We start from the raw sequence: 20684 nt of genomic DNA on the forward strand, positions 1-20684 counted from the left end.
GAAAAGGACTAAGCTGTGATGTCATGATTCCTGGAGACAGAGCCCAATTTCCAGGTGACTACATGCACAGAGCAACAATCTAGCCCAGTACCCCCACCCTGCTCTTGCAGGTGTGGGGCACCGCTGAAGCAAGCAGGCTGACCACAGTCAAAGGGGGCCACAAGGCACCCCTCCCATGGACCAGCGAACGCTCCTGCATAGGAGAACACCTTGCAGCACAAATACCCTCCAGTCCTGCCTCAGGTGGTTCGGGAATGGACTGCGCCCTGCCACCTCCATCCAATTGGGTGCTGCTGCCATACCCAGAAGCGAAGACTCAGGTTACACCCAGTCAGTGACAACAAGTGACACTGGGTAGCTGGCCAACTAGCTGGCAGACAAGGAGGCTGAATCCTTAAGCCTTGCTCCCTATAAACAATACACGTTTCAAAGGCCAACTCTACAGAGGCACCTGGCTGGCTCAGTTGGAGGAGCATGGGACTCTTGATCTTGGACTGTGAGTTCAAGCCCCATATTTGGCGTACAACTTTAAAAAAAAATCAACTCTAAGTATATGGGTTCTAGAAAAACACAAAGGCATAGTATCTTTATGCTCTTTTAAGGTGAAGAAAGCATTTAAAAACATGCCCACACATCCCCAAAACCATAAACAATAAAGAAGGCTAAAACAACACTGAAATGCTTCTGTATAGAATCCACTTGTCCTCTGCTCCAAATGAAAGACAAATGCTAACCTGAAAATAAGTACTCGCCTCAAATAACCAACGCTGAGTATCAGCTTGCACCTGATGAGACAAAGGAGGTCCGACTTCCAACAGAGGCCCTGGAGGACCTCCTGGTTCCGTGCGATGCGGGAACATCGCGGTGTGCAGGAGGTAACCCACAGGCTGCAGCCTCCTCTTGGGAGCACCTATACCGGGACACACGTTTACAGGTGTCCGCAGAAGTGCTCAGCCACTCAGAATGCTGAATACACAGAAAAGGAACACTCTAAAAGCTGATCAGCGAGGAACCTATTAAATCTCTGTAACGGAGTAATAGAGCTATAGAAAGTTCCCTACACCTACAGTCACTGCCATGAAAGGACGTCAGAGTGAAGACCTATTTCTCAAGTTGCAGAAGAGCCGGTGTAGCATCACCCTGTGATATAGTGAATGCCCCACAGATGTTCAGCTGTCTAGAGAGGCGCTAGGCACAAATGGTAGCAGCTACCATCTCTGAGTGATGGACATGCAGATGAGTTTTCCCTTATACTTTAAAAATACACTGAATTTTCTTTCTGCAGTGAAAATTGATCGTGTTAATATATAGAGACTTTTGTTTTCCAGAACAAAAGGATGAAGTTTTGTCTACACCTATAAACAAAACTGCTGTGTTTCTTGCAGGATTCAGGTGGGAGGTGGGGTGGTGGTAGTGGTATGTTTGAGGGAAAGTGACTCATTCATCAGCAGGCGCCCCCCTCCTTTTCCAGCAAAGCAGCATGCCAGCATTTTGAGCAATGCCTGTGAGAGCTAAATCCCCTTCATCCAGAATGATGGGACTTGCGCACCTCTATCTTATCCTGGTGCAGGTAATTAAGACAAGGTCGAGGCTCTTTATAAATGATTCTTTGCTATGATAAATAAAGACAACCAACTGTTTTTCGAATTTTTTATTTGGTGTTAACTCCACAAGAAAACAAAAAATCAGTTACTCTGGTGTACGTGAAATCAGAACAATACAACCACGGGGAAAAAAATCTCAGCCCAGGAATGGAAAACGGATACTTCAGTGCTATGGATATGCAATGCGCTTCATACCACAGTGCGTTTCAGCGTTTTGCCAACTTTTTAAAAAATGCTTTTTCTTTATGATCATCCATTCACAAAACTAAAAACCACACTTTCAACTCTGTTGCTGAAAGCCTCTGGGCTTCAGCCACTTAGCTATGAAAACAAATAAATACATAATCTGGTAGTCCCCTTGCCCATTTGTAATCCACCCCCACCCCCGTGGAAGGTGCAATGTCCTCCTGCCAGTGCGTAAGGAAGTCGGCACCCTTGCCACCTGGAGCCCTGTCTTGATAAAAAGCAGCTGTCCAAAATCAACTGAGCTAAAGGTTGTGTCTGAAATATATTTATTTGGTCTCTGCTACATAAGCAACGATTTCTAGAGTGATCGTCACTGTAGTGATTTTAGGAATTTACAACTTCCAATTCTTTTTTGCCCTTGCTGTTAAATTATATTTCAGTGCAGATGCTAATCACTTTTTAGGAAGCTCCCGGAAGAAAGAAAAATACATAAAACCTTATAAAGTCTGTAAATAAATAACAGCAACATAAACCTTACACGCACACACACACACACACACACCCGCACACACACGTACACACACGCACACACTTTAAAGTGTCAAAAGATGTGCTGTATAAAAACAAACCCTGACATGTGGTGAGATCCAAGCCAACCGTCCATCAGGTTTCTCACAGTGAGGACACACAGAACCCGGGGTGACTCCACAGCTTTGGAGTCATCTGTGTTCTCAATTACAAGATAGGCAACCGAACCCAGGGCTCAAAGCAAATCATACATTTCTCAGCCACTCCAGCTCCCAGCTAGTGGACTGTACAGGTGTACTGCCTGCCAAGATTCATGGTGAAGCTGTCTCGTCCACGTCAGGCTTTCCTGCCATTCCTGGTGTTACAGACATGCTAAACTGATTTTACACATTAGGTTTTGTTTGTTTTTAAATAATGAGCTGGTTTAAAAAGAAAGACAATTTGGTTTTACCAACACTGCTCCTCATAGCTTCACCTGCTGCCCAGTGGCGTGAAAACTCGAGGAGGCGGCCGTCCTGAGTGGACAGGACTCGCAGGAGATGGACTGGCTGCTGTGCCCCCACAGCAAGTGGGAAGCCAGTCCCATGAAGCCATCACACGGGTCTGGGAGAAATGATTTCTCTGCCCGCCCCCAACCCACCACATAGAACTTGCCCAGAACATTCTCTCAAACACAAAATGAGATCTATGCTCTACTAAATCACAGCCACAACGGCGGCTAGCTGCAGCAGCCAGGGCTTCTTCGGGGTGATGAGGTGGCCTTTACTGCATGCCAAACCTTTGTTATTTTGAGTTCTGGAGGCTTCAATTCAACGGTGGTCACTAGAAAAATCATAATTTGCCCCTAAGACCCTCACCACGAATGACCCCAAAGGGGTGTTTTGGCATAAATGTAACTGCAACTTCAGAGGCTAGGGGCGCACTCCTCCCCCGCTTTGCCTCCCCTGCTACCCTACACCCCACAGCCGTGGCTCCTCCAGTTAGCCAGAAAGTCACAAACCATAGTATCGTCCATGATATTTCGGGGGGAGAATCCTAAGATAGAAAACACAGTATTTTCTAAGTCTCTAAAAGCACACCTTGTGGTTCCTACGTCAAATGTACATGAGAGCTGATTGAATGAAGACCGTGGATGAGTCACCCATGCTTCCCTTTGGCCTTCAGAAAGGCCCCGATCCATTGCAGGGGGAGGTATTTATGTCCCAGTTCTGAGAGAACAAAGCCTAAAGGTTCCAAAGCTCGAGTCTCTGGAGAGCGGAAGTGGTTGCGGACACCGCGGTGCTAAGGTGACAGTGACCCGGCTGCCGCAGCAAGGACAGCAACCGCGGCCAAGATGCGGAAAGCAGGGATGCTTCTAGACAAGCACATGCACACCCATTCTGGATTTGACAACACAATCTAGTCTATTTCAAATAGCCAAGAATTCAACAGCTTGGAAAACAAAAAAATCTTCAACAGGATAGCTGTCCTCAACTCTAAAATAAGCAAGAAGAGAAAGATAACTGCTGATCTGAATCAGTTAATTGAAGAAGAAACCTAAGTTGTTGCTTTAGATTAACAGGCCTCACAAAAGGGTAATTTGCCATCACATATCGCTCTCAAAAAATAATTTGTACTACTCTGCAGGATTAGAGATGAGTTCGAGAAAAGAGCTCCTCTTCGCCCGGGTCCGCCCACTCGCCTCCGCCCTCTGAGCCGGAGCCCTCTGAGCCGGAGCTGGTGCTGGAGTAGATCTTCCTGTGGAAGCCGTTGGATTTTGCTCCGGCATCTCTTTCTCCTGCACACCTCGCTTCATAAACAGAAGACACCTGGGATTAAAGGAACAGTGTTCAACAGATCAAAAGCCAGACTTTTTTTCAGAAGGGCTATGTGAATACAGAGGTTATAGAGCAAATCACTGGCTTTCCTGGGAGAGCTGAAGAGTATGAAGCATCTCACGGCTTCAAAGCAAAACCCACCACACCTCAACTTCATGATCTGTGAAGGGTCCAAAGTCCTAATTCTGTATGTTCAATCCCTGAGACAAAACGTTCCACATGTGGGGGCTGCACAAAACCAACGTCCGGAGCCAACCACAGGTGGGGGCCAGGCCGAGCACACAGAAGCCACCAGGAGGTGGGCACAGCCACATCCTCCCCAGGCTCCCATCCCGGGAGAGCCCCCAACAAGCCAACTGACCAACCCAGTTTCACGCTGCGGGGTACACCAGGTGATGTGGCCGACGGGGGAGCAGAGACAGGACACACACACTTCAGACAGCTGTGGCAGGGAAGGGAGTTCTGAGAAGTGTCCTCACCGGAAGGCTAGAAAGCAAGCCTGTGCAAAGAACAGCCAGAGCTTGCCTGGGAGCCTGGGGGCCGGGCTGCAGAGCCAGAGTTCTAAAAACTCTTTATTGTGTGGGATTGTCCCCCACACACCAGATGGTCAGCCTCTCTGTCCCCCCCCCCCAGACACTGAATGCAAATGGTAGCCTCTACCTAGTCACAGTAACTACCAAGGCTCCCCCAGTCCAGGCAGAGTAAATTAGCAACACCACCCTCCCTACTCCATAGCAACTAGTAATGCTCCTCCCACCCCCGAAGTGATTAGCAAAGCCCCCTTCCCTCACAGTGACCAGCAACATGCCACCCTGCCCCCCAGCCAGTTAAGTAACCAGTGACGTCCCCCCCCAGTCACAGTAACTAGCAATGTGCCAAACCCAGAGTAACCAGCACCCCCCAATCACAGTAAGTGGCAGCACCCCTGTCCCCCAGTCAGAGGAACTAACACCCCCACCACAGAAACTAAGAACCCCCACCCACCTGTCCTCAGAGTAACCAGCACCCCCTAGTCATAATAACAACACCCCCTAACTTCCAAATGGCAGTACCATCCCTGTTGGGACCCCGAGGCAGCAGCAGAAAGACGGCCATAAGGAAGGAGGGGAGAAGAGAGGTGAGGCCAGAGGCACGCAGGGGCAGAGCACACAAGGCTTTTGTGGGCAGAGTGCAGTGACAAAAGGCCATTACGGTTAGGAGCGGGAGTCGCGGAGTCCTAGCTGAGGCTCACAGCTCAGGTCTGCACTTGGCTGCGTGGCTGCACGGCCTTGACGACCGGGTCCCAAGTCTGTGCCGAATGGCGGGCGCAGTGACGGTACCTGTTGGGCGCTGTGAGGACTGGCAAGAGAATGCTCAGCCTGGGTCCTGGACAGGGTGTGGGCGATGGAAGGAGGTGCAACGGCTGACTGGTGGGGCGGGCAGGGCTGGCAGACAGTGTGTGCAGGTCACAGAGGCCAGAGAGTGGCCCCCAGGCTGGGGTGTGGCAGCAGGGGTGGGGCGGGGTGCCGCAGGGCGCCATTCATCAAGGTAGGGAAGGAGAGGCCTGTGGGCGCCAACACTGTAGGGTGCTTTGGGGGGAAAAAGCCCTCATAGGACATGGAGAAGAGAGATGTGTTCCCTCTGATCCATTCACCTGCCTGCCTGACGGGGGCTCCCAGGCCTGCTGGGGAGGCAGGCCTGCAGAAACCCAATGCAGCCTGGTGCCGGGGCTGAGACCATGATGCCACACTGGGCAGGGTCCATCCAGGGAGCACCCCAGATAGGGGCAAAGGCCTCTCTAGTGGTGCCCACTCAAGGGCTTCCAGGGGGAGTGACAAGGTCCAGCTGTAGGCAGAAGTTCCCTGTGGCAGCATGGGGAAGGAAAGACTGCGGAGAGAGAGGACAGGGGTATGGGAAGCCTTGGCAGTAAGCGGACGAGTTGGGAGGCAATGCAGGTGGGGGCTGAGGGCCACAGAGCTGGGTGGCCTGGGATGGCGGACAGGGGGAGCTCCCAGGGCTCCCAGGCTCCAGCCTGAGTGGCAAGGGGGGCGTGGCCGTTAGTAAGTTAGTAAGGAGGACAGTCCACTTACCCTATTAAAATCTAACAGACGCTCTTCGTTACTGGGTATGTCTTTACCATCTGGACACTCTTCTATACCATTCTCTCCCTTGGCATTTGTATAACATTCTTAATCATTTTGAATGGAGAAGGGAAAAGAGGGAAAGGGGGGGAGATTTCATTAAGACACGGTTATGAAACATACATTTTTGTTTCATTTTTTGCTGAAAAGTCAGATCAATCAGGTCTACCAACACTTTGGAGAGCTGAAGTAGTCACTTAAAGCAGACACAGTCGCAGCCAACCAGACAGGTATGCACGAGCAAAATGCTATGCCAACTTAAAAAGTCCTTTAATAATCTGTTTATTAAGTTTTTTTTAAAAAAAATAGGCCAGCATAACCAGACATGCCTGTTATCCCACCATGAGACATTCATTCAACACACACATATTCACATCTGGTAAGCCCTAGGAACACAGCATAATCACCAACAAGGCCCCAGCTCACAGGGGCATACAGAGGATGGAGGGAGGCAGACAATGTACCATATGCATGTTCATCTAACAAACGAACAAAGAACTTCAGACAGGAGGAAGTGCGGTGGGGAAGACAAAACAGGGTAAGAACCTCGTCCGTTCCCCCTCAACTCAACACCACACTAAAGTCCATCTTTTCTGTATCTGCAGAATAGGGAAGAGAAAGGAAGCTAGTGGTTTGAGTAGGTGAGCAGCCCACAGAAGGGGATGGAACTGGAAGCTGGAATTAGAAGGAATCAAATCAATCACTTAGTGCAAAGGTTCCCAGCCCTGGGAGCTTAAGGCAAAGTCTACGAGCCCAAGGAACAGAGCTTGCCTGAGATCCCAACTGAACTGGTCTGGGTCAGGGTCCAGGGGTCAGCAGTTCTGTAAAGATCCCAGGTGATTCGGAGCCACAGCCAGGGCTAACACCCACCAGGCTTAATTTACACCAGCACCCACCCTGCCCTGCCCACCCACTCCCCCAGCATCCCCTACAGCTGCAGACACAAGGACGAGAGAAGAGACCGCCAGCAGACCTGATGTGGACCCTGGTTTGAATCACTGAGTGCAAGTCCTGTAACGGCCCCAACTGAGCATCTGTTTCCCGGCGCCTGTGGTCCAGCTACCATGAGGCATTCAGTGAGATGACAGGCTACTCTTGTGTGATACCGGAGAGGACAGGACCAGCACTCAGTGACTGCTGTGCCCTCCTACCATTGAGTGCTGTGCTGGGCCCATCATACTCTCCATGACCTCTAGCCCTCTCTGCCCGCCTCAGGACCTCAAAGTTAGCAGCTCAGGTTCATGACAATTACACGGGCTCTGGGACAACACAGACGTGAGTGGATCCTTGGTCCTGCGACTCACCAGTGATAGGGCTCAGCAGATGACCATCTCTCTGAGCCCCAGCTCCCCCATCTCTGAAACAAGGCAACCATCTGCCCTCATGGAGTCCTGTGCAAGTCAGAAGAGGTGACATGTGTACAGCCTCAAGGATGGTGCTGGCACACTTGCTGCTAACCAAGAGCCCGGTGTGCTCATCTGCCCTGGGCTTGCCTGACCAAGCTCTCATGGGCCCCACACGCCCAGCTAGCTAGTTACCCCAGTTGCCTCCTGCGCTAGGATATGCCCCTGGACATAGCCAGCTCCCACCCTCCCCCCGATCCCTGCACTTTCCTGCCCTTCTTTCAGAATTCTGTAAGTACAAAAGGAGTGTATGACATCACAGGCCTTCGGAAAAGGCAGTAGGGATTGCTGACAACGCTCTTCAAAAGCCCCCTTCAGACAGTTCCCATGTGCCAGGTGAGGACCACGTACCAGGCCTGTGCTATGCACGCTCCTCTTCTTAAGCACCTCCTCAGGGAGGCACTATCTTTAGCCTCTTTTTACAAATACAGACAATGGAGACACAAAAGGGCTGGTCACAGCCCCAGGTCTACCAGCTGGCCGTGGAGGCCCTGGACTCTAGTTCCATTTTGTCTCCTGGGCCTATAACTGTTACCTATATGGTTTCACTGCTTTCTCTGTTAGACTAAAATAACACCCACACACTTACAATGAGCCTTCCAAACCTCTAGAGTCCAGTGCGTGAGCTGGAGAGACCACACTCGGGACAGACCCATTATGGCATAGAGCACGCAAGGCCCTTAGGCTCTGGCTGCTTGGTTCCAGGGGACCTTGTCCCCACCCCACTCTCGAACTGTTCCCCCTTGCTAGCCACACTACAGGTACGCCACATACATCCTGCTTCCGCACCCACCAGTGCTAGTGCCTGGGCACCTTTCCCTGTAGGTAGCCCTGGATGTCACAGGGCTAGTGTCCCTACTCCCTCTGGTCTGTGCTGGGACATGAGCTAAACAGGAGAACCGGGATCCAGTCAGCTGGCCTCTGCATTCCCAGGGCCCCATACCAGGTAGGACTGTCAGCAACACGTGCTACACGGCCACATGTGTGAATGCACAAGGCCAGCAGGGGGCGGCATTTAAGGCTCAGGCTTCTAGGCCAGATGGGCTCCCTGCTGCAGGGTGCCCAGAGAAGCCGCCTCACTCTCAGCCTCCATCCTGCCTTACTGTAAAAAGGGAAGGCCCCCCTCCTTCCCAGGGAGGCCAAAAGCTTCCAGGTCAGCCCCTGATTCGGAGAAGGACAGGGCCTGTTATTAACCATCAGCTGCACTCTGGTTTTTCTCGCTGAGTGGGCAAGAGGCCACCCATTCTCCTGGTCAACCTGCTCTGAAGACCACACGCCCCAACCCCCACAGGCTAAGAGAGTGAGGCTCAGAACGTCACCATCCCCACAAGGCAACTGTGCAGGCATTTAAAGCACAGTTGTGAGTTGGAGGTCATTCCAAAGCCTGGCTACCATTATCTATCCACTGAGAGTTTCTTGATTTGCCACTTCACAATAAAAATAAAAAAAAAAGCATGGAGCATGAACCTCCCCTTACAGCACAGACCTGGGACTGAGAGCCTAGAGTTGGGACGGACTCCTTTCCAGACTAAGGCTGCCAAGACCGCCCTCGACACACTAACAAAGCCAGAACTCAGGATCTGAAAATCATCCTAAACCCCCACAGGGCCTGGTCTTCCTTGACCCCTGGTGCTGCCTGCGGCCCCATCGTCCTCTCCCTCTGGTGGCAGGACTCTGGGGCACTCAGCCTCCCTTAGCTGTGCTCCTGTTAACTCATCTGTGACTGAAGCACCGGCACATAGAGAGATCTATGTTCAGGCCAGATTGGTGCTCCCCTCACCCTGGTGCCTCCCTGGGCATTGAGTGCAAACAGCTACTGTAGAGCGTGAAGCTTCTGGACCACACTAAGCCTGAGCTTGATGGCTAATGCAGGATTCTGGACAAACTGCCAAACCTGAGTCTTAGATTGTCCTCATCTGAAAACTAAGGCTGACCTCGCACAAGGTCATGGTGGGGTCTGTGTAAAAGAAAAGACAAGCAGTGCTCCATAAACAATAAAAGGTGACCCAAATATCAGCTAATGGTAGAACAGCAGGTCTTTCATAAATGCGGTTAAATAAACAAAGATGCTATAAATGAACACTCCTTCTATGCTGTCTTTCTGATCCAGCAAACCTCTGGGAAGGAGTAAGGCAAGGCAGGCTCTGGGGAAGGCGTTTTTGGGCTCACAGAACAGGGGGAAGCAATCAACCCCATGTCCCCCCCAGTTGGCGAAGGCCAGGCTGCAGAGGGAGGCCAGTGCCAGCGTCCTGAGCACCAGAACTGTGCATGGCAAGGCGGGCAGAGAGCAACACCACTGGCTCCACTGGCTCCACATTAATCACAAATGAACTGGGAGACACAAAAAACACAAGGTCGTGTGAATACTACCAGTTTACATGCCCCTCTGGCCTTCAGGCTTTAATGGCAGAGAGTTGGTCAAACGCCACAGCCCACGGTAGCCCAGGAGCCAGCCAGTAACAGTCAGGGCTGCCCTCGCCCTGGAGTGAGCCCCTGGCCTCTGCAGCCCTCACTCCTCCCCAGACTTCAGGAGTTTTTATAGCTGCTGGGCATGTCTACCTGGGAGGCTCACAGACCACAGTCATCTTCATCAAATGTGCAACTGCTCCATCTCCCCCTCCTGGTCCTCCCCTCAGGCCCCTCCTACTGCTCACACCTCCCAGAAAGTCACTGAACAAGCCCTGGCGTCCTCTGCGAAACCTCTCTGACCTGCTCTCAGATACTCCCCACCGCAGGGCCTGAGGCCAGGCCTTGACCATGTCCCTTCCAGAGAACCCACTTGTGGGGGGAGCTCAGAACCCCATTTAGTACCCTCAGCTTTTCAACCCCTTCTCCACTCTGCTGCTACAACTGTTTTAAAACACATGCCTGACCTGACAGCCTCCAATCTGCAGTCTTTTCAATGGCCTTCCCTTCCTGTGGGTTAAACTTGACCTATATCAGCAGCACTCTCAAACCTCCCGATAGGCTTCCTCCGTCTGCCTTATTGGCCTCAGCTCTAAGCCAGCTGGGCCCACTTGCCAGAGACCCTCTTGTCCTCGTGCAAGCTGTTCCTCTTACGGACTCTGCCCTTCCCCACCTTCCCCACCTGGGCAGCTTCCTGAAGATCCCCCTCACAGCTGATGACCCCTCCACCACCCCACCAAGATTCACTGGGATCCTGAATAGGTCTTGGCAAAGGTCGATCCTTCTTATATGCATTTCCATACCTCTCCCCACATCAGGCTAAGGACAGGATCCAGTGCACACTCGTCTCTGTGTCCTCAGTGCCTGACAAAGGCTGGCTACACCAAGAGCCTCTTGGTAAATGCTTTTTGGACTGCTAATCATAGTGAAAGAATGCACTGCTCTCAATGGATTAGAACTCTGAATGAGTGGATGAACCAATGTCCCAGTATAGGCCTCCTTACCTTCACACTCTGGCGTAGGAAAGAGAGGAGAGTACAAGGCTTTTTCCCACCAGGTCTGCTTCTCTTGACTCCTATTCATTCCCTCAACATCAGTGTTCAATACGGGAAACTGTTTAAACAAATACAGAAAAAAGTTTACAAACTTTCAGGATAAAGGAGAAAGTTCAAACATTATTAATTAGGAACTACAAATCCTGGATTTTTAAATCAATGACTTGTTTTTTGTTTGTAACACTGTTCTAGACAAGGTTTATTAATTAATTTTCTTAAGATATTATTTTTTAGTAATTTCTATACCCAAAATGGGGCTCAAACTTATGACCCGGAGGTCAAGAGTCACACACTCTGCCAACTAAGCCAGCAAGACATCTGAGAAGGTGAATTTAAAAAGCCAAAGTGTTCATAACATAAAAGGAAATTTTTTTTAAGGAGCACTTATACTGGGAGTGGAATGAAGATCTTTAAAAAAACAAACACAACAAAATACTTACAAGTCAAAATATCCCCCCAAAATATCCCCAGGTAAAGGCAAATTTCTAGATTTGGGAAGAGCAGAGAAATAATGGAGCAGCCCTAAGTCTCCACTGGTATGCAATGCTCCAGAGAAGAGTGGACCGTCTCTTCCTTCACATGTTCGGGGGGGGGGGGGGGGGCATCAAAGACGACGACACTGGATGATAAAAATCGCGTAGGCAGAGTTACCAAGCTACGTAGCTTTATAACCCAACTATGTGCTTTGCTGAGAACCAGAGGACGTTGGGCCTAAATATAAATAAGGCCTGTGGACACTGTATGCACCTCCTGCTTCAGAAGACACCTCACTCTGTGTTCAAGCTGAGAACCTGAGCAGTCCTAGCAAACAATGAACATCACTCCTCTGACAGGACTTCGTTCTTCTTACATGTAAATGGTCTTCCAGATCTAAGAATTTTTGATTCAATAATGTGTGTTTTTTATTATTTAGCTAATGAGAAATACATCAATCCTTCATTTTTCACTTAATATAACTTGGCAGAAAGAAAGACTCTTAAACTAGATACTGGGGAAAACTGTACTGTCTACCCAGAGTGGCCAGTTAACCTTCACTATGTTCTCCCTCAGCTCTTTCCAACAACAGTAGTCCGTACCACGCTGTTATATAAGCAGGACAAGGCTCAGCTTCATGCAAATGAAGTCACAACAGCCAAGGTCTATAGCTAGCTTAAGGAAATTAATTGCATCTGACACATCATTCACAGAACCCCTAGACCTTTCCAGAAAGACCTTGGCTTCTCTATAAGGCACACCTACACTGTGAGATGACAACTTAGTGCTATTTGGGAGGAGCAAGAGGCCTCCTGGACAGAAAAGTTGCCCTCGTCCCCAAAGGACCACTAAAGGAAGATGGACTTGGAGACAAGTTTCTACTTGCAAAAGAAAACGTCCTAGGCAGCTGCGGAGCAATCAAAGTTTATTCATTCGTGCGAGTGCAGTCACACTGGTTATTGTGTGACCCTGTCCCAAGACCATGGGAGTAGGGGTGATGGGGAGAAAGGGAGGGTGGGAAACAGCCGAGCGAGCAGGCTGGAGGGGTCAGCATGATCAGAGAGGAGGCTGGAAGCTGAGGAGACTAGAGGGGAGAGGCAGGGCCCATGCCTATTCATCTGCGTGCCTCAGGGCACCAGGCCTACACAATGTCTGCTGGCCTGAAGGAAAGGCTCGAGGGGATGCAGCTCCCTGATTCCCAAACGCCATCCTACGCCTCCCCACCCTCACCTTGGGCTGAACCCACTGTTGAAGTCATGCCAGTTTCTGCTATAGTTTTAGGATTTTTTTCTGCATCCTCCCCTTGAAAGTCAATTCCAAAGGGAGAGACTTCTTTGTCCTGTTCTGTGCTACACTGAACACATACTCAACGAACCTGCATTATCTCCTGACATCATTTCACTTCGCTAGCTCCAGCTTCCGGGTTGCACAGCAAAGAGGACCATGCATGGCTTAAGCAACCTCTATTGGACACATGGACTCCACTTCTAGTTGGGGAGGACGGAGGGTGGAAGGGAGACCAGACGAGGACGCAGCTGTGGGTGGGCCAGGAACCTCTGCCAGGGCACTTCTCTCCTCTCCCCCAACAGCTGCTCGGCTCACATTCTCACCTGGACGCCTGTTTTCAGATGACACCTTTGCCGAGAAGCCCACCCTGAGCCCCAGCTTCTAGTGGCATGTCCTCCAAGCAGCCCTGAGCCAGCTCTGCACCCTCCACGCCTCTGGTCCACCAGCACACAATGTCATGGATGGCATGCCGTCAGGGAATGTGACCTGACCAGAGAAGGCTCTGTGCCTGTCCTCCACACCCAGACTAGCGCCCAGACAGAGCAGGCTGCCCGCAAATACTTGATGAATGAAACCGTGAAAAAACAGAGAAGACACAAATTTAAGCCAGAAAGCCTGACCAGAAATGTTTTTAGCAACCGATGGGCTACTCGGAGATTCTTCAGAAGCTGGAAGCTGGGTATGAATGCTAAGTGCTCCCAGGTTTGGAAGACAAAGGTCATTGGTGTTTCTCTTTGAGTTCTACTCTGGGAAGAGCGTGGAAGAGTGGCCCTCAGCCACAGTCAGCTCCCACTCATCTAGGTCACAAAAGGAAAAGAAAGCCATTGTAAATGAAGAGCTGCAGAGGGCCGCTGAGACCAAGGAGAGATACTACGTGGCCTGAGTTTGCCTTCACTGACAGAAGTGCAAAGCAGTGGAAAGATCTGACACCAGGCTCAGGGGCAGCAACTCCTTCCCTCTGGGCCTATGTGTCCTTCACAGTCACGGGGAGGGGGACAAAAATCCATCACAGGTCACTGTGGGCAGTGAGGGGGACAAGGTGACAAATCAGAGTGGACGCGACACAGGCACAGGTGGGCCAGGTGCCACAGCCCAAGGACCGCCCCCGCCACCCTCTCCACTCATCAGAACTTTCTGATGGCCACAGCACACTGTCCTCGGGCACACTGGCTCCTTTCCTGGACTGGGCCACAAACTGAAGACAGCCCAAGCCTTCTCTGCTTTTCTGTGCTCTAAAGCACATAGCACTAAGTTGACAATAAGAAAATGACAAGAAAGCTTTTGCCACCAACTCATGCATGAATGGGCTCCCAAGGCACACTCCGCACCTTCCATTTTCTATTTCAGAAGCCAAGAACTAACTGCTGACAGATATCCTGCACAAGTGAGAAACTTCAAGCCTCTTTGCCTCTGCTTATGCTCTTTCTTCTGTCTCTAGGCCCCCGCCTCCTCTCCCTTCTGCCCTGGGACCCGCAGGTGTGCTCAAAAGCCTCCCTCAACTCTCACCGCTAGGCGGGTTCTCCTCTGGGCTCCCACGGCATTTCTGTGCTCACCTCCACTATGCCGCCTACCCAGTTACCTACAATTGCATTTGCCCAGATGCCCTAAAACGCAAGGAACTGGCTAGGTCAATCACAGTACATCTGTCCGTACAACGTAACAGTATCCAGGAAATCAAAAAGGAAGGCTGATTAGAATAAAGTGCCATTTCTGTGAAAAGAGAAAAAAAGAGGAAACGTGTGAACATGTCTTTGCTTCTATGTGCATAAATACCCCTGAAAGATGTGCCAAGACGCATGCTTGCAGTTGCTGTTCAAGAGGACCTATTCACTATGATATATATACCCTCTTATAACTTCTGAATTTGCTGTATGAATAAATTACCTTTTTCAATTAAATTATCTACTTACAAAGTGGTCTTTGTAGCTAGACTGAAATCTTCCAGGGTAGGGATGGGGTCTTGTTCCTAAAGGACATCTACCTTAGTGATGGGCAAGTAACGGGTATTCAAAAAATGTTTGAATTGATTGAACTTAACTTTTGAAAAGAATCCATGCTTCTGGACACCAATTCTTTTAAAATGCCTACACTTTAAGGTTTTTCTTTTCTTTTTAAGCAAACTCTATGCCCAACATGGGGCTTGAACTCATGACTCTGAAATCAAGAGCTGGCCACGCGCCCCTAGAATTCTTACATTTTTAGTCTATCTGCTCTGAAACAGAGCCTTTCAATAGTGACCTTTACAACTGGGCTCACAGATTGCCCTCCCCCAGGAAAAGGGGGAAGAGGGCCCCCAAGACTGCCCAGACAGTGTGAGAGTGTAAAGGCACACGCTCTGGTCCCTTCTGGCCACTCTCCCAACCTTTCTGTAGTTCATCCATCCAGGACGTGAGCTCCGCCCCAGCCCTACACTATGCCACGCCACCCAGAGGCCGGGGCTGATGGCAGTGGCTACGCCAACCCTAGGAGACAACCCCACCATGTCCTCTGAGGACTCTGAGGACTTTACTAGCGGCTGAGACCTTCCAAGGCAACCCAGAATTCTGATAACACATAAATCCATCAACATACTAGGAAGCGAAGCAATATGGCAGTGGTATGTAGAATCTCGCTTCTTCCCTCTGTTTCTTTCTTCCCAATCTGGAACCAGGTGAAATACAAAGTACATAAAGGAACATTCAAGGATAAAAAGAGGGGCAATAAGCAAACAGATAAAGGCTAACGACATCACTGGTTTTTGTTCTCGGCAGCCGGGATTTCAGTGTTTCGGCGGGACTCAACTCACTCAAGGATCTCTGGGCAGGCTACTCAGACCAGGGGCCCTCGAGTCATCTGTGGGGCTTCCTCCCACCACACGCACTCAGGTCCCCCCCGTACCTGCCCCACAAGCGAGGAAGGCACAGTCCATTTCCATAAGGAGCTTATAACCTAACGAGAGAAAGTACATAAATGACCCGTGATACATGGAAAATGCAACAGAAAAAGAGGCACAGTGCATGAAAACGAAGAGAAGAGAGGTGTTAGTTCTGATGCGGGTGGGGGTGAGGAAGGGGAGAGGGGAGAGAGGAGGAGTTAGGATGTGGGCGGGGCGGGGGGTCTGAAGAGAGCCCCACAGTTTGGGCAGGATTTAGCTATAGCGGAGGTGGATTGAGCATGCACAGGGCCAGGGAGGGAGGGAGGACATTCAGTGGCTCTCTGGCCACAAGCAGCATGACATTCAAGCACATCCAAATGTCTTTTAATCATCTGTTCCTGAACAAAGGCCAGGCACTGTTGATCAAGTAGCGGCTGAGAAATGGACAGATCGCTGTGTTCTGTGAAACTGGTGGTTACCTTCAGTGATATTCTTGCACACTCAATTTAACCTCAAACCACTTCTTAGAGATAGTCACAAAGGGTACAAGGACTCCTGTTCACAAAACTACCATTAACCTTATCTTTGACACATAACTCCCATAGCTTTAGAAATATGCACTTGGTAAAAAGCGAGGTCCATCTACATACGTTCTGTAGCAGCTTTTTTGTTGCATTTGGATTGTGGGTTTTTACATGTACTGCCATCTGTCTTAGAGAACACTATACAGATGTCATTTATTTTACATGCAAAACCTAAGTTCTAAACTGACCAGCGTTTCGGAAGCCATGTGACAGGGTTACAACCTAAAGAGACCATCCGCTTCTGCTCGTGAAGGGCGCGGGGCCTGCTGCAGAGTGAACCAGCACCACACAATCCATCAGCTGTGAAGGCTGCAATGCTGGCGTGCTCAGTTTCTCATGATGCATATGAAGACAAAATTTCCTATTCTTATGATTTTACAATGTCTTTTCTCTCCAAAGGGGTCTATTGTCTAGTTCAAATGTATGAATGTCAAAAACCATTCTAAGCCCTTATGTAAAATCATAAGAATGTACATTTTCAGATGCTGAAGCTAATTTCCCAATAATTCCACCATATCTTCCATTGCCTGATGTGGCTGGTCCTGCATTCAAGTCCAACCAACTTCAATACCCCCAACACACACAGACAACCACCTACCTCTTCCAGCTGTCCCGAAGAAACTGGATTATCTTCATAAGTGGGGAACTGACAACCTGCTTTGCAACTGCAAAAATTATTAATTTCTTCCTCGCATTGTGCCATTATTTTACAATTTGCTTCTGAGCTTTCTAAAGCAATTTCCAGAGATTCATTCATGCTACATTCCAAACACTGATTCTGCTTCCCCACCGGCAGAATCCCAGCTGATTCCTCCTGAGAATCCAGGGATGTCTGAGCACTCTTCTCCATGCCAGATTTTTTTAACCTGGGGAGGAACTTGCCCGACTCCAGCTCTGATTTTCCGTAGTAATGGCCTTCTTTCTCGGCATCTTCTTCCAGCGGTTGGAGATCTGCCTGTGGGTCTTCAAATGCATCAACTTGAGAAGGAATGGGAATATTCGCTTCATCTTTCTCAGATTCAAATTCCGACTCACTTCCTCCCCCTGGGGACAGCTCAGATGCCGAAATTGGGCGGAAGTGAGTCCTGGGAGAGATCCGAATGGCCCGGTACTGGGTTCTGTCAACGCCACATATCCTGGGATGAAACACTTCGCTGTCTGAATCAGAGCAAAGGATGGATTTCGGTTTAAAACTAGGGCTGAAAGAGGCAATCCCTTCGGGTTCAAACGAACACTCAACGTGAAGAACTTGGGAGAACGGATTGCTCAAGTCGAAGGAAGAGAAGGAGTACTCCAGCCCAGGATCTTCAACCTGAAAGTTACCACATGCTCCTAGTAGGTCTTCATGGAAGATAAAAGAAAATCCTTTATGTAATCCGTTTTCCCCACTCCTCGGCTGATCGTTCTGTTCGAACGACACAAAGGGCTTCCATAACTGCCTGTGACCAGGAGCAAAACTGTTCCCTGGGGTCATGAAGACGTCTGTCCCAGCTATGGTCACCACGTCGGAAGCCGCACACTGTAAAAGACTCCCCTTGGCGTGGCTGGGCGGCACGACGGCCCACTCCCCGTCGCTACTAAAGGTTTTGAGCTCTCCATAAACTCCTCCGAGAATGAATGTGTTCTCTTTGTCCTGGGCCACATCCCAAGGTTTAGAGGGTGTGGTATAGTCTCCACCGTCCACCTTCGACAGCTCCCCGGAAATAAAAGCTCTCTTCTCCAGGCTGTCTTTCTGCCCCTCCCACAGACGGTACTCAGACCTCTGCACAGCCTTGTGAGGCTCCCGCAGGGTCTCGGCCTCGGCCTCAACCTCCAGGCAGCAGCAGTAGCTACTGACGTCTGGCGGAAACAACTCCTCATCCGCTCTTTCCACGTCTGCCGTAGCCGATGCCCCATCTGCCATCTTTGTCCAAATGTCTTTAATAACCCCTGAGCTGTAGCCACCTCCATGTGGACCGCTTTCGCCACACCCTCGTGCAGTTTCCAAGGTTTTGTGTTCTGCCTTTTGCTCTAGCTGAATACCACAGACAGATTCTAGTTTCGATTTTTTCTTGAAAACTAAGGTAGGAATTTCTCCTAGTGTTCTACTGTTTTGCTGGCAAGTTTCATCTTGCAAAAAATCTAGAAGTTCTTCATCTACATAATTCGACGAGACTCTAGGAACTACGTAATTAATATCTTCTGTGTTAAACTGCGTGGACTCTTCAAACTGAATATTTAATGTCTCGTTGTCTGAACGTGTTTCTTCTGAATGGGACCATGGGCTACAAGTTCTTGTTGAAAGATTAGAACAGTGTTCATTTTCTTCAAAGGCACTATTTTTGGTCCATATTAGCAATCTAGACTGGGTTTTCCCAAGCGTATTAGCACTAGAATCTGTATTTTCATTTCCCAAGTTGAGAGTTTCAAACGAAAATGGTAGAACAGAATTACTGCATTGCACTTCAAACACTGAAAAACACGAGTTTATGCCAGATCCTTCATTAATATCTGAAAAGAGCTCCTGATTGCCAGCAAGCAAATGCGGATTGAGTGCTGTGCTGTCCAAGATTGGAGAGAGTCTAATTGGAGAATCTCCTCCGAAACTCTCTCCGTCGGCATCGCCAGAGCTGGATGAACAGCACTCCCAAAACTGAGCCAGATTGCTGAGGTCTTGCAGGAAGAAGCCCTCAGCGCCCGCAGAGCTGGTGGAGTCTGTCCATATTGCACGTTCCCCTTGCAACTCCATCCCATCTAACACTATGCAACATTCTGCCTCAAAATCTGTTTTCTCTTTGCTTTTTTGTCGAATCATATTCAAGATCCGACTTTCTCCTTGCATTGTTTCTGAGGCACCAGGATCCAACATGGATTGATCAATATCCACTTCATAGAAGTGTGTTAATTCTGATAGATGAATATCATCCAGATACTTGTTGTCCTCTGGGAGAGAACAGAATGAGGTCCCAGTGAGGTCAATATCCTCATCGATAACTGCAGGCATTTCTACAAAATGACCATCAATGAAAGTACCTGCTGCGAGGTATGTTTTATGAATATTATTGTTGCTGATACAAAGACCGTGCACTGATTCCGACAACTCTTCCACCGCCTCTGATGCCAGATCACTCGTATCCTGTCGGTTTCGGTACGTGGTCTCTAGTTTACTCTTCCTACTCAAAGGAACAAAATACTCAGCGATGGGCTCGGTATACCACAGGGGTTCCTCTTTATATTCTCTGTCGTTTCTGGTCTCCAGGGACAGGTCTCTTCCTTCGGTGCTTCCAATGTCCCTTCTCGCTGGGTCCTTCAGGGGCCTCTTCCCACGCCGGCAGAGCGGCTTGATGGAGCCCCCGCCACTGCCGCTGCTGCTGCCCCCCACAGGCATGCCCCTCTCGGCCCTGTCGCTGGCCTTCAGCGACAGCCTACTTGGCCCATTTCGCCCTTTTTTGCTTCGAATTTCTCGGGTCTTGTGTCTCACTTTCACACACTTCACAGATGCTTTTAACTCTCCCTGATGGCCACTCGAGCTTGAGCCCGCTTCGCTTGAGCCAGAGGACCAGGAGCGAGGGCGAATCTTCCCTTCGGGCTTGTGTCGGATCTGCTTTTTGTACAAAGCAGGCTTTTCTTCCACTGTGCCGTGACTGAATGTGTTCTCCTTCTCGCTTTTACTTTTGCTCCGGGTTTTCTCGTGTGCAGTGGTGGGCACTTCGCTGCTTCTTTCCCTGACGGCTTCACCTTCACTGTTGCAGTCCTTGGGGGAGGATGTGTCTGTGCTAGCTGGTGGGGCTGTGGATGATGAAGAAGAGCTAGAGTAAGAACAGACTTTAGACTTGTTCCACACAGTCATGATTTCCTGCAGGCAAACTGGTTTCTCAGACAGTGGTGGGAATGCCTCATAGTACCTGCAAAACAGAGGACAGAGTTCAGAATCAGGCACTCAGATGTGCGAGATACAGCAAAACCACCTTCCCTCCCAGGCAGGACAACGGGCTAGTTCACTTTAGCAGTCAACATTTACGTCATCCACAAACTACCAACTTTTAAGAAAAATGAATAATATAGTGAAACATGCTCTCTGTTTAGTCACATGTATCAAGCACCTTTATTTATGTTCAGCACTGAGGTGAGCACTAAAAGAGTATTTAGAAAATAGGGAAGAGGACAGTTTTTATCTTTAAAGTCGTCGTTTTAACTAAGAAGTCACAAAGGACAGATGCAACACAGAGAAAAGAATGTAATCTCCAGAAGAAATATCTGCATTTGGATCTCAGTTCACGTCATTTACTATGCATGTGACTTTAAGCTCCTCATCTGATGTCTAGGTCCACATTCTCAGCTGTGAGCCGGTGAGGATAGGACTTACCTCATGAGGCTCCTGGGAGCA

At 49.5% G+C, this 20684-nt stretch overlaps 1 protein-coding gene across 6 annotated transcripts in view; it reads right to left on the reverse strand.

Moving 5' to 3' along the window:
- Positions 1-1636: 1636 nt before the first annotated feature.
- The window catches only part of KIAA0232 (KIAA0232 ortholog), an 89475-nt gene continuing 70427 nt past the window's right edge, over positions 1637-20684 (reverse strand). For 5 of the 6 annotated variants that reach the window (XM_055326312.1, XM_055326309.1, XM_055326310.1 and 2 more), the window contains 4 exons: positions 16917-20202; positions 11069-11177; positions 6205-6302; positions 1637-4126 (listed from right to left, as the gene is read on the reverse strand). In XM_055326312.1, coding sequence (XP_055182287.1) covers positions 3947-4126; positions 6205-6302; positions 11069-11177; positions 16917-20202 — 3673 coding nt within the window. In that variant the 3' untranslated portion in view covers positions 1637-3946. The remainder of the gene's footprint in view (positions 4127-6204; positions 6303-11068; positions 11178-16916; positions 20203-20684) is intronic. The other variant, XM_055326313.1, reaches the window with a different exon arrangement.

Source organism: Nyctereutes procyonoides, unplaced genomic scaffold, assembly GCF_905146905.1.
Source record: "Nyctereutes procyonoides isolate TBG_1078 unplaced genomic scaffold, NYPRO_anot_genome, whole genome shotgun sequence".
NCBI lineage: Eukaryota > Metazoa > Chordata > Mammalia > Carnivora > Canidae > Nyctereutes > Nyctereutes procyonoides.